Raw genomic sequence first — 14,503 nt, 5'->3', positions numbered from 1 at the left:
TAGATGCCAAGACAGAGGGATGCGCTCAGAACAACACTGACAGCTTTTTGAAGAAGCACGGAAGCGACAAATGAAACCCAAACGAAAATCCACTTAATTTTCTGGCTATCCAGTGCCTTCCAGGGGATTTTACGCACCGCAAAAGAGTGAAGAAAACGCTGCAGATATGAGCGCTGCGTGGTTGTACATGCTCCTGAAGGATCCCCTCTCCTGATAAAGGGACCAAAGAGGACAAAACAAGGCTGCCCATGATATTTTCCAAAAGAAGATTGCAAAGGTGGAGCGATTAGAGAAGGGCTGATGACGGGACTATTAATCCCTTCAGTGCATCAAAAGCACCAACGGGTATTAGAAACGACTGGATGGAAATCGGGCGAGTGTTTGGAACTGTTTTTGGTTTTATATGAAACTGGTGATTAGTTGTTTTGACACGTCTTGCAAGGATTTTTTGTCACTTAAGATTATATTGAGGAGCAAATTTGCCTTTTTTCCCCTCCCACTGAAAGGTTGTATGATATGAGCGGTTTCCCGGTGTGAAAACTCTGATCTCAATCTTTTTTTCCTCTTAAAGTATTCCTAGATCTAAATGGAATTAGTTGAGTCTGAAGCCGTTTGTGAAAGGAACAGACATGGTACATGGACACAGCTTCCATCACGGTAAGATATCCTGTATATTCATTAGCTGGAGCCCACTTGCTCAAACCTCTTAAATTTCTTAAACCCCAAAGAAAAAGAAGTGTAGTAATCCTCTGATCAGTTTTAGGAGCTTGCAAAATATCTGAGCAACAGATAAAAACTACAAATAGAAACAGAATTGTGTTTTTCTCAGGATGAAACAAATACCACGAGGTACATACTGCATTCTACAACAGAAACTCACTGTTGAAGGTCACACTGTAAGTTGTAGGTGTTTTTCTTTTTGGTTTTTGAAATAATTGACTCTTTGGAATACACATCTTGTGACAACTTATGATAAAGATGTTTTGGTTGTTCATTTATATCATGTCTCATTTTATGGTCATTTTACAGTAACTCTTTTTTACAGAGTTTGGTTAGTGCATGGCTGACCAAGGCTGCAAATAAGAATCATTCATGTGTTTTCACAAAGTTACAGTACAGGCTTAGAGGCTATGTTTCTGAGCTACTTGGAGCCTATTAGAATTATAAAGGCTGTTTGTTTTTTACCTTTCTGATTAAATAAATCATTGTAATTGATGTTATAATGATTATTTTAGGTATTGTGTGCTGTTTGGGGAAGGTTGCAGTCAGCAAGGGCTTAGCATTAGCATAAAGCTGGTGTACAGTGCATGAAATCCAAAACCTAAGATGTGTTCCTTGCTGACTCAACCCTCCCTCAGCTGAAATCACGCTGCTAACAAAACTGAGAAAAAAAGAGAAAAACAATATGGGCATGCCACAGTCTACCATCAAAAATTTATTTGTCTTTCTGTTCTTACAGTTGTTGCAAGTCTTCTCCTACTTGGGTTGTCTGGGGCAACAAGGAAGGATACTGCAGGTAATCTCCATTGCCACAACCGCACGCCTTTGCTCCCTAAGCGTCCTATTTTCAAAGCCTTAATCTCTCACTTCCCTTCTTTCTTCTTTTTGCTTTGTATGTTTTTAGTGAAAAACAATTCTGGAGTGAAGCCTGCAGGTCAATGTGGAACGTGGGTGAAAGAATCAGAAGGAGGACTGTTCACGTCTCCCAATTACCCAAACAAATACCCCCCAGACACAGAGTGTGTTTATATCCTTGAAGGTAAATCTTCTTTTTAAGCACAGCAGCAGTGAGAGAGCACGGTGTTTGGGCTATTCTCTATAGCTAAAGCTGGGGTTATCCTGCGGGGGGTGTTCCTTTGGTGATTATAAAATCACCAAAGTGAATGTAGAAGCTAAAGCCCTAAAAGCCAGGAATGGGGATGTGTGTGGGCGTGCTGATAATGAAACCAGTTGAATGTTCATCAATGAAAGCATGGCTAATATTTTACTCCCTGCTCTGTGCTCGGTGGTCATTATTTTTACTGTGTCTTCCAGCTCCCCCAAGGCAGTGTATTGATCTACACTTTGACGAGAATTATTCAATCGAGTCCTCTTGGGAATGTAAATTTGACAACATCGAGGTTCGGGATGGACCCTTTGGCTTCTCCCCAATTCTCGGACGGTACTGCGGTCAGCATAGCCCGCCTGATATCAGGAGTAGCGGCCGATATCTGTGGATAAAATTTGTTACAGATGGTGAACTGGAAGCGGTGGGATTTTCAGCAAGTTACAACTTCACTGCAGGTACATTTTTTTGTAGCTGTTTTGCCTTACTGCTCTTGTCAATTCATTTCTTTCTTTGTAAGCATGTCCATGCTTTATCGTTCTAACATCAAGGCTCCAAATGAATAACAAATATCATCCAGGGAACTCGCCCTTGTGGGAGCCTCTTGCTGCTTTATTGATTGTCTGTCTGCACACACTCATTATTTCTATTGGCAATATTCTGTCATTGGCTGGGACACTCTTTTGACTGGCTAGGCAGTTATTTCTTTTCTCTCTATATCTGGAGTGATGCGGAGCAGTGTCAGATTCAAATCCAGTTCAGCAGCACCACTCCTTAGTTTACAGGCCTGGAAACTAAGGCATTATCAACTACTAACTATTCGGCATTGTCAAACACAATCGTGGCAATTATGTCTGTGTGTTAAACCTTGGCTTTCTTAATTTGCCTCATCTTTGGTTGAGATCCCATTACTGAAGCAGCTTGAGGATTGATGACAAGGAATCATATTACCATGATTTAATATTCCTTCCTTCACCTACACTTGACTAGGTTTAATAACACTGTCAACTTTTTTAGTGTGTTTGAGGCTTGAAAGGCACAGTGCCAGGAAACATGAACGGTATGCCAATTTGTCTCCACATCCATTGCACCTTCAGGGGCATTTTACCATCTGACATATGAGTGTGTCATTGTTCAAATGATGAACACTTATGCAGTACATCAACCTTTCATTCGAAAAACATGCTACTAGCTACAGGCTATTTAAAAGAAACCTATCGAGGTGAAGAGGGACTATACATTTATTTTTACATTTATTTTGTGGGTGAAATTATGTTGAAGAAGAGCAGTGTATAACAAGGAAATCTACGGAAGAATAAAGTCAAGGGCTTCATACCATGGGTTGTTAAGCAGAAGTGCTGCTACTTTTGTGAGATTTGTCAGTAGCAGTTACATAGCTAATTTAAAACTGCACTAAGGTAAAACTGCTGTAGCTCAATGTATTATGTGTAAAAGTGTTACGCTGTCAGATATGATGTTTTCCAAGCAATTCAGAAAGGAGTTGGAGAGAAAAAAAAAAGTGTAAGAGAAAGTAGAAAACATGAATCCACACAAATTTCAAGAGAGTGTCAGGCGGGGTCGGGGATATGCTGTCGGGGATATGCTTACAGAGACTGCTGTCTGCTGCAGCATGAGTCTCTTATCCCGCTGCTGTGTTATACGCATCACTTGTTCTAGCAACTTTGATTTTTAAGTTTTATTATTTAGAAATGCACTTGTGATATTGCAAAGGTGTTAACTTGGTTAGGGCTGAGGCTATTCACCAACGTAGTCGACGTAACTGTCCCCGGTGTTAGCAGGGATTCCCCCGGACAAGCTCCAGTTTGGGAGTGTTTTAGACAGACACTCAACAACATGGTGCTCGCTCCGTGAGCATCACTGCAGCACAAATGCTGTCCAATAATATGTGAAGCAGCATGAACACGTGAAGCGAAAGTATCCCGGAGCACTGACGGCAGCACCGCAAATCCTGTTTCCTGTCTCCACACAAGCACGGCACGTTATCAGCACGAAGACACATAGTCCGTTAAAATGTATTTTCTAAGTTTTTCTTCATTGCGTTCATATTAAAAGTAATTTCTGCCCTGCTGCTGTCATGGTAACGTAACGTTACACCGTGTCATCTAACATTCGGCCGTTTCATATTTTCTGTTTAACGGCCACGTATGAGCAAGAAAACAGCTGGATCTAACATTACAGACAATCTGTGACTGTCTGCACCGTCTGTGAATCGTTTCAGTTGTTTTCTTTGCCCCACACTGATGCAGAAATACATTTGATTATCATACTGCATATTACTCAATATTGAAATAAATCCATGTCAGAAACATTTGAAGTTTTAAGTAAAGTAGCCTAATTAATGTCTGTTATTGTTATTATCACAACACATCAGTAAAGTGGAAATTGGATTCATTTTAAGATTTGCTACTATTGTCATTATTTTAATATGCTTCATGAGGATGATTGAATAAAATATTGATTTATTGATCAGATATGTATTTGATATTTATTTTGGATAAATTGGTATGCTTATCGAGGAATAGGCAACTTTTTTTCTTTAGAATACACAAAATGATTAGTTAGATTAATCGACTAATTGAAAAAATAATCGTTATATTAATCGATTTGAAAAATAATCGTTACATTTCTACTTGGTGCACTGTAGCAGTAAGGCTAGTTGAGTAGCTAAACATTTGCCAGGCAATAATATCATTGGATGGATGGCATTCTAGTCCATTTTAAATAGATAGATAGATCTTTATTGTCATTGCTTGTATTTATACAGCAAAACTCTGTTGGAGCAATCCAATTTGCAGCATTAGAATAAGAAATAAAATATATGCACATAATAAGAAATAGGATAAACAAACTCACATCCACACACACAAACACACACACACATATGGCCACAGAGGTCATTAGTGTGCAGAGTCTGACATATTGGGAAATACTGTTATTCACTATTTTGCCAAGAGTTATATGAGAAGATTGATAACACTCTAATGTCTGTACAGTAAAAATGAAGCTACAGACAGCAGCTGGTTAGCTTAGCATAGTACAAAGAGGAAACAGGAGTTGTTGTTTTTTCTTTTTTAATGAAACTTTGTATCAAACATACAAAAAAGCACATTACATTCATATTTAATCAATTATACAACATGAATTGAACATGGAGTACAATATTGATAATTTACCAAGCAAAGAAATAAAAGGAATGGAAACAGATTATTCATTCCAAATTCAGTTCTTCTGTTCTGCATTTGAAGCCCAAATTTATGTTATATGTTTTGTGTATTGTAAATGATCCAGTACTGGAAAGCGTCCCAGAAGGTCTGGGTTACACTACTAGAGAAGAATGGAAACAGGAGAAAACAGCTAGCCGGGCTTAACAAATGGTGACAAAATCTGCCTATCAGTACCTCTAAACTGATTTTTTGTCATTCGTTTGACCATTGGAACTTTTGACTGTTTTTGATTCCCCCCAAAGAGCCCATTTACCAACTGTATAGATAGTTAGCAAGAAAGCCAGTTACTTCTGTTTCCAGTTTATCTCCTTTGTCCTTTTCTCTCTGTTTGTTTATTTAGTACAGTCATAAAGCGCTCAAGCTGAAACATTTCCAACTAGTGTCTTCGTGTCAGTTTCCACCGCACAGGACTAATTGTGTCCATTACGTCAGTTCATCAACTTTGTATGCATATGTGCCACCTCTAAAATTCGCCTCACGATATGTTTGAACACACCATAAAGCACACTAATTAACATTACAGCATGTTTGGTCAGTACATAAACTGAACTTCAGTTTTCGTGCAGCTAACAGACTAAGCTAACCAGCTACAGGTGGTATAGCTTCATATTCACTGTACAAAGAGTGGTATTAATCTTTTCATCATGCTCTTGACAAGAAAGCAAATAAGCATATTTTCTAAAACTTCAAACATGCATGTCCAGGTATCCTGATGTAGTCTCAAAATGTGTCTCAAGATGTGAATAAAAATTAAAGTAACATCACTACTGAAACTTCCAAAAAGTGCTTTTAAAAATAAAGCTACACAGAAAGGATAATTTGTCATTTCCCGCCCTGATAGTCAGAGATATAGAAGCCGGACCACATTTTCTGTAATGCGCAATTGGAGTATTGTTTCCTCTGCCTTCTTCTCTTGGGAGTCTCATTGACAATTTGCTGGGAGGAAAGAAAAAAAGCTCTGCCTCTCGACTTGATAGGAAATATCTGTGGCATATGATTTACATAATTAAAGAAGATAAAAGTACTGAATTCACTCGACTTGATACTCAATCTGGCATTGTGAATAGTGTCTCACATCTGCAGCTGCTCTGCTAACCATGCTAATTCACACAGCCCTCCTCTGATGAATGTGAGAGAAAAAAAGAGGCAAAATAGGTGACATGAATCATCCCCTCTTACTCTCTTTCCTCAGTCTTTTTAGGAGTGGAGAGATAAAAACTCTTATGTCTCTTCATCTTCTTCACGTTCTGCCAGTATCTTTTCAGAGCCTCGTGCTCTCGATGACTAATGCAGTTAGTACAGCAGCCAGTGAATGAAGGAGCAGTGACTAGAATCTCACAATATCCGGTGTCATTTTATGTGTTGAGGTACTTCAGTGAAGCACTTCACAGTCTGCAGATGCTATGTATTCAATTTATATGTGGCATCAGTGGAAGAGATGTTGGTGTAACAGACACTAGAGACTGACTCAGACCAGTGACTAAATGAACTTGGCTGCCCATGTGATGTGATGCACAATTTATTTGTCAAACTAATTACACCCAGATGCCTCATTCATGGTCTTGTTTTGCATCACAGAACTTTTGCAGCTGTCTTTTTTACCTCTGCAAAATACAATGTACTGCAGCTTTCCCCACAGCTGTAAAAGGCTTTGAAAGCTGTGGGGGGACTAAATATATAGATAAGATCATGCAACTATTTCCTACTAAAGTCATCCAACTACAAAGACAGACTTTCATTGACTTTCTGGCACCTGTGGAGGGACTTCAGGCTGTGGAGTCTATCTGGCGGGCTAAATATGTGACTCACTTGAGTTACCTGACTGAATGAATGTACATTGTCGGCTAGTCAGGAAATATCTCTTTATCACCCAGATGAATCATAGTCATAAGCGGCCCATTAAATATATGGAATCTCACAATATCCGTCCTAATTCTCGCACTAGTGTACACTCTGGTATACTTAAAACAACAGTACGACATTTTGGGAAAAAGCACTTCATGTCTGTACAGTATATATAAAGCTAACTCCAGCAGCCAATTAGCTTAGCTTAGCAGAAAGAGTGGAGGCAGCAAACCTGGCAGGTCAAATGGTAACAAAATCCTACTAGCACCTCGAAAACTCACTAATTAACACGTTTTATCTCCTTTCTTTATTTGTTCAAAACGTAAAAATGTTTACACTTCTGTTTTTGTACAGATCAAACAAACAAAACACAATCTTTGGATGCCATTTATGCTTTGTGTTGACATGCAGTTTGTATCTAGAAAAGGAAAAACGCATGTTAATGCACGGTGTAAGTGCACGCTATGGGATCGGAACACGATTGAATCAGACAGAAGACACCTTGACATTGTGATCAGCTCTCAGCCAGGTATCAGTTCAGTCCATACAGTGTGGCCACATTCTTGAGCAATACATCCGCCAAGTTGAAAGGTCACCTAAGTCCACTTTTTCGTGCTGGCTTGAGCAAACCTGGTAAAAAAGCTACAAGCAGTACTGATAGCTAGCAAGTCCACAAGCCCCGCCTGACGCTTGATGTAAATGCAAAGGCCTGTGGATTGGATGTCAATATCCAGATAATGTATCCAGTTACAGATCACATGTTAATACAAGGTGTGACCTGGCCCTTGGACAGAGCCAGACGTCTAAGCTAAGCTAACTGGCTGTTGACGGTAACTTAATTTTTACCGTAGGCTACAGACATGGGAGTGATATCAGTCTCCTCATCTAGCTCTTGGCAAAAAGATGAATAAGCATATTTCAAAGATGTCAAACTATTCCTGTAGGGGCATATAGATAAACCATTTGTGAGACCTTCAAAAATACCAAGATGCAGTACTCATAACCATAGCATATTATCCTAATGCCACTTCGAAGCGACATGCACTTCCTACTGTAAGTGTACTGCAGAAGACATCACGTTCCACTGCTCCACAATCAAGTCCACATATAAAAGGCCGTTTAGTCAATTATGGGAGGAACAGAGGGGGTGAACATCACACCACCCACGAGAAGAGTGGTTTAGGAAAGGGCTGGAAGCCTCAGGCCCAGTAAGGCAAGGCTGTGTTTGAATATGCAAAATAACTTCTGGGGTGATTTTTATTTGTTTTTTTTAATCCCTTATTTTTGCCTAATTTTAAGTCACGGTGGAACAATAATTTTGTGTGAAATAGTGGCAACTTGTGAGAGTGTGCAATTTCAGTAGTGTGGGAATACAAATGGAAAGAAAGCATAATGAGTAAAATCCAGCAGTCTGTCAATAAAGCTAGCACACCAACAAGCTTCTCATTGTTGCACATGTGAAGTTGCCTCCCCTAGATTCACATCATGTCTGGAGGTCAGCGATAAAGCCAATTACATTACATTTTTTGATAAGCAGCCTGATAGTATTGACACATAATATAAAATTCCAAGTAGAATAGCTGAATACAGCATGTGCAGGAGGAAAGTGTAGAGGAACCATTGTGTGTATATTTCTGTGTGTATGTTTGTGTGCAAGGCTGTTGGGGGATTTGGGCAGCATTTTGCTTTTCAAGTCTTTCTAGGGCGCCATGACCTTAGAAACCTCTGGACTGGCAGATTAAGTGGTGTTTCAGCACCTTAAGCCAAAGCCAGAGCAAATAAAAGCTGCAAGTTCTCCCCTTCTTGGTCCCTGTGCTCCGATCATTGGCTGTTTGCAGAGCCAAGACTTGGTGGTGAGGCAGATGCTTCTATATGGAGACTCAGGCAGTATTTGTGCATTTCCTTGATCCAAGCACTAGTGATAAACTGTTCCTTTATTGAACATATTGTGTGGACTGTACAGTATACCCATGTGGCCCATTAGGTTTTTAAGCTGCTTCTTAGATGTGAGGTGGGTCTGTGAATAAATTTTCAGATGGAATAGCGTATGAAGACTTTTCTGTTTTGCTTCAAGAAAATGTACATCCTGAATTGGATATGTATTGTTTATTTAATTTTATGAACTGTAGAAAATGCTTGATAAAATTCCTTTGGTCTTTACTCTAACTTGTAATTTAAATGCAAAACTTATGCAAACTCAAACTAGTATTCACCATAGTGAAAAGAAAACAGATCCCTCTTTTTCTCTTGTGAAATGGAAACTGGTCAGCATGCCATTCAGCCTCATGTGGCACCATCAGCAGCACTGCTACTGGCTGTTTTCCACTAATGAATCTAGATGACACTGATTGATCTAGGTGCCTTATAGCCCGACCAAGCTCTAACAGGGCTGAGTATCTTTCTGGAATTAAATGAGTCAAATGGCATTTAAGATTATAGCTGGAATAGGATATATGGGCTTATCATAAAGGAGGCAGGGCCATGAGATTAAACCTAGATGGGCTCAAACTGGAAAATTGAAAATTGAACCATGGAGATCGACTCTTCGCTCTCGGAAGGAACTGACTTCGGCAGCACCATTGCTGGGGTTGGACAGAAAGTTCAGCGAATTTTCAGTTTCACATCTGTCTCCAAAGTCATTTGCCAGTGGCAACACCCGGCATTTAACTGTGTGAGTCGCTTTTTGTTCAGTTACATCCACTGAGCTCTCAGTGAAGTTTCCAAAGACACTGACATTCACCAGGTTGGCGATGCATGTTAATTCACGATGGTCATCGTATATTGTATTTTAGGACGGAACTGAACTCCAGCCTAAGTAGATATGAGGTGTCAGAAGTAGTAGTAGTAGTAGTTTAGGTAATTTGACCAGAGCAAAGACAGTGCAGTGTGTAAATAGCCATGGAGATGTTGAGTGTGAGATCTGGGGCTCTTATTCTGAAGACACGGATGTTTTATTAGCAGTTGAATAAATAAACACTAATATTTGCTAGCAATGTTTGACATTTTGACTTTTTAAGTATTTGGGAAATTCTTTGTATTTCACTTTATTACATTGCATTTACAGTGGTACATACAGATGATAAAGAATGGTCACTGTAGCTTTGACTATACGGTCACAATTGGGCTTTGGAAGCTTTTCACAGGTATTTGCTTCAGACAGACATCAATCAGGATGTACAACGGGTGACTGTCCTGGTAACCTAAAAAGGAAAAATATGGAAATGTCAAATTTCTCCTAAATCTCTTACCAAAATTTTATTTGTTTAGGTGAGACACAGACCATGTAGTTGCAGAAGCATACCTGTAATGTCTCATAGTGGAAAACGAGCTTGTGAGATGTGGTCTGGCTTTTCTACTGTGGTACCTCTCAACCTAAATCTATTAAAAACATTGTGAAAACTCTGTCCCACACTGGTACAGCACCTAGGGCACTGGGAGTAAATTTTCATTTTCCATGGCTCAAAACTTGTAGGGGTTCAGATTCACAAAGGGGAACAGAGGAAAAGTAGATGAAATTCATGAGTAGACATGGAGAGAGAAGTCTCCTGTGGTGCATTTTCTGGTGTTCTCCCAAGATTTCTGTAAAGAGTGTGTTTGCCTGAATGAGCTGCTTGCATGTAGTCACTCCTCATAAATCACCACAAAAAAGATCATCCTCCCAATGTTTTGCTCTAATGCTTGTTGTCATTAGTGCTCCCTCCAGTGCAAGTCACATTCTCTTTTCCTGATTCTTCAGCGCTGCCTACTGTTTCTCTGATTGTTATGGGCCTGTTGTCTGTTTCTCTACTGGGAAAATGTGTATGTGTACATTATTCCCTGCAGAGGTATGCTCGTCATGTGTAATGCAATTTTGCTTTGGAAAGGAGAAAATAACTGTTGTCCTTTCAGATGACTCATTTTAATGTGAAAAGGCTGATAGTGGTCTAGAAAGAAACAGACCTGTGTTTGGAGAACAGGCTTGGAGTTGCTCACATAGCTTCGTGTTTTAGAGTTCTGGCTGCACACATCAATCTCATTTCAAAAGAGAATCTCTTGTGCTCATATGCGGTGAGCTGAAGACAGCCTTCCCTCCGCACTGCCTCTGTTTTAGCAAAGCGAGGTGGATGGAGTGAGTTAGCATTGCAGGCACACCTCTTGCAGCTGTGCAAGAGGTCGGTCGCACCCTCGCTCTCCTCACTCATCTCTTTGTCTCTCTTTAGTTCAGCTAACACTACCTCTTTTCTTCTGTCCTTGTCTCACTCCCAACATTACTGGCTATATGTTATGCACCAGAGCCACGTAAAGGGAGATGTCCCACTCACATGATTTTAATGCTTTCTGTGGTGCTCCAGGAAATTAAGCTATGTAACTCCCACTGTCCAACTTAAAGGATGATTCCAGTGTATCGCAATCAGGTTCTTATTTTTCATGGTTTTGGCTAGTGGTCGACTGATATGGGTTTCTCAGTGGCCGATGCCGATATTTAGAGAGAATATATACTGCCAATATCAAAACAAAGAAAAGTCATGTATAATTCCATTATTCCATGCAGAGTACAATTTAGTATACATGGTTATTTTAGCCAGTAATGTGTTGTTTTAGATGGAATTTTTATTAATGAATGAAATAGAAAAATACATTAGGTTATAATCAGAGGTGTAAAGTAACGATAGAGATCAAGTAACTCTTGCGCCGTGAGTCGCAGTGACTTTGTGAGAGAGCGTTAATGTAGCTGGTAGAGTTTTGCAATAGAAGCATCTAAAAACTGAGGCACAACTTTTCTCTGTTTGACCATGGGCTGCACTTTATCAGAGGTGCTGAAGTTAACGTGGGTGTGGATTTGTGGTGATCAATAGATGTTAATGTGTACTACTTTTTTACTTTTGATATTTAAGTACTTTTAAAACCAGGTACTTTTTTACTTTTACTTGAGTAGTATTTTACTGGACGACTTTTACTTTTACTTGAATGGTATCTGTACTTTTACTTGAGTAGGAAAATTTTGTACTTTTTCCACCACTGGTTCTGCTGTAGATTTCAGAACGTGACTGGTTTTTGAGGAAGAGTGGGGAGCAGTTTGTCAGAAGTGATGTCATTCAACTGCATCATTCTCCACAGTATAACAATATAAATATAACACTAGCCAGTAAAGGTGTTCGATTACAAGCTTCCATCACAGGTCCATCACCAAGTTTAAAGACCGACTTCCTGCTTTATTTTTTGCAAACCGTAACTGCAGTTGTAGGTGCAGACACTATTCCTGTGCAGTGATTACTCACATTTCAGGCATGCTCACTTCCAGTTTTTCCTTTAAATAAAGTGGTTTAGATACAGTAATGTGGTGAAAATGTTGTCTTCCACCTGTCAAATCATCTGAACGCTCGTTTCGTTTCATTGTCTGACTTTGTTCTAGTGAGAGCCACCATGTCCCCAAATCTCAGCAATAACTGGGTTAATTATGGTACCCATAACCAACAGAAATATTAAATAATAAAGTTATAAGAAACTGGAATTATCCTTTAAGCACGAACCAGCTGTTATGGCAGCATTTAAAGCAGGAAAATGTCAACACAAAATCAATTAATTTCAATGGATCTGCTTTGATCAAATCTGACACACAAAGTGGCTTTGTTGACCAACAGCAAACCATCATCATAATTATGACATTTGAGCGGCCGAAGAGTCTGTGTGTCCAAAGCAGAGGAAGCTGCCGTAGCTTATGTGCTGGTTTGTAAACAGACAGTCAGTAGTACAAAGAAGCAAAATCTCTTGAAACTGTCAATGTATTTAGCAACCGAGCTAACTAGCTTGCTCATTGACAGCATAACTTAAAAAGCTAGCTAGCTTTTTTTGATTGACTAGCACTAGCATGTTCCCACTTGTTAGCAATTAGCTAGGCAGCTGCAGTGGTTCACCAGGTAGACCTGCGAGCTGTCAGTATATTGCCAAGTTTCTAAAAACACACTTCCCGAAGGTGAAGATGAAGATGAAGATGAATTTTGCTGTGACATTTTGGTGTGTCTGCACCTTTATTCTCTTCCTCTTCCTGCTCCACTTCTACTCCACTTCACTTCCCTCCTATCTCCACTCAGACGCCGTGCTCCTTCCTGCACAGCAGAGAAGTCCAGGCACAAAATGTTCACCAGCTTATCAGACAAGAAGCCTTCACTCAGGGGACAACCAGTCAGAGTTTATCGCCCCGTGAAACTTAACTCACTATCCAACAGGATGGCTGATATTTATGTCCTTTGGCTGTTTCAGCCTCTCCCAGCCAATTACCCTGCAGATCAATCAGTGGCTCAGCCTGCCTCCTTCTTCCATCCTCTGTGGCAGTTTGTTATCCAGGCCTGCTGTTCAGCTACAGATGCTGTGGGGGTCAGGGCACCGCTCTGTTGTAGCTGGAAGTCTGCAGTAATGTAAACCAGGCTGGGTGTGGGGGTTTTATTTGTGGGGATTGGAATGAAGGGGGTTTGTGTATCTGCTACTGTACATACACATACACACACACCATATGTATCAATACCCATGTGTACATACAGTATGTTAGAACATGTGCATTTGTGTGTGTGTGTGTGTGTGTGTGTGTATGTGTTTGTCTACACCATGCATCTTTCCAATCTGTAACAGAATCTGGGCTGCTTTCCTATTCAAACCCCCATGTCCTTCCTTTGCTACCTCCACAATAGTGACCTATTGTGTATTCACGCAGTGTTAGCTACATTGTACACATAATGCATATGGTCTTGGCTCCCAGAACTGCATTGGAAATTAGCTGGCTTATTGAAAGTGTGTGTTTTTTCTCCCTACTCCCTTCCTCTGTAGGTATAACAGCTCGCCTAGGGCTATTTGTTTCATTAGCCTATCACTGTGGTGGATCCTTGGCTGTCATGCTGAGAGCCTGACTCTCTTCATTATGCTGTATTAGGCAGCAATGAGATTGAGCTGTGTGTTTTATCTCTGCACACATTAATGCTTCAAGCCATTGAAAATGTCTTGGAGAATTATTCCCTTAAGAGTTGATTGAAAAGGTCTTTTCATATTTGGAAGGTGAGTGAGTGTTTGTGCATCCCCCCTGATTTGTACCTCTGATTTTCGAAGGACATCACAGAGCAGATTGCTCTCCATGCTTGATGGGTTTTGCTTTTGTTTTCATCATCCCATCAGTGGGATACTTCCTTAGGGAGTTCCTGTATTGACACACAGGGATGAAAAGCCTAGTAACTGCCTCAAATGCCGTATGAATGATAAATGTTCTGTTTTCTACACATAGCTTCCCCCATTTTCTTGCATCCTTTTTTGGCAGTGTATTGGACTCATTCCCAGCTTATCATCTAAGAGCAATGTCTGATTCCAAAGGGACCTAAATCACATTTGGCATCTGGGTAATCTAATAGGTAATGGCAAGCTTTTGTTTTGCCACAAGGAGAATGATGTCAACAATGAAAGAGGGCAAGACCATGATGGGATTACGAAATGTGGAGTTTGAGTAATCCTCACAACATTTCAGAATGATAACAGTTGTGTATTCAAGCGGACTGCCACAACAATATGAAATTACAATAAAATGAGTTGATGCTACATTTCATGAAATTAAAGTGCAGCTTGGGTC

At 40.0% G+C, this 14,503-nt stretch overlaps 1 protein-coding gene across 1 annotated transcript in view; it reads left to right on the top strand.

Moving 5' to 3' along the window:
- The first annotated feature begins 546 nt into the window (after positions 1-546).
- Positions 547-14,503, top strand: part of neto1l (neuropilin (NRP) and tolloid (TLL)-like 1, like) — a 73,213-nt gene continuing 59,256 nt past the window's right edge. The window contains exons 1-4 of the mRNA XM_046066202.1: positions 547-657; positions 1,460-1,516; positions 1,625-1,759; positions 2,035-2,283. Of these exons, the coding sequence (XP_045922158.1) occupies positions 630-657; positions 1,460-1,516; positions 1,625-1,759; positions 2,035-2,283 (469 nt within the window). The 5' untranslated portion in view covers positions 547-629. The remainder of the gene's footprint in view (positions 658-1,459; positions 1,517-1,624; positions 1,760-2,034; positions 2,284-14,503) is intronic.

Source organism: Micropterus dolomieu, linkage group LG01 (genome assembly GCF_021292245.1).
Source record: "Micropterus dolomieu isolate WLL.071019.BEF.003 ecotype Adirondacks linkage group LG01, ASM2129224v1, whole genome shotgun sequence".
NCBI classification, from domain to species: domain Eukaryota; kingdom Metazoa; phylum Chordata; class Actinopteri; order Centrarchiformes; family Centrarchidae; genus Micropterus; species Micropterus dolomieu.
Note: the sequence above shows the minus strand (reverse complement) of the source record. Positions and strands in the feature narration are given on the sequence as shown.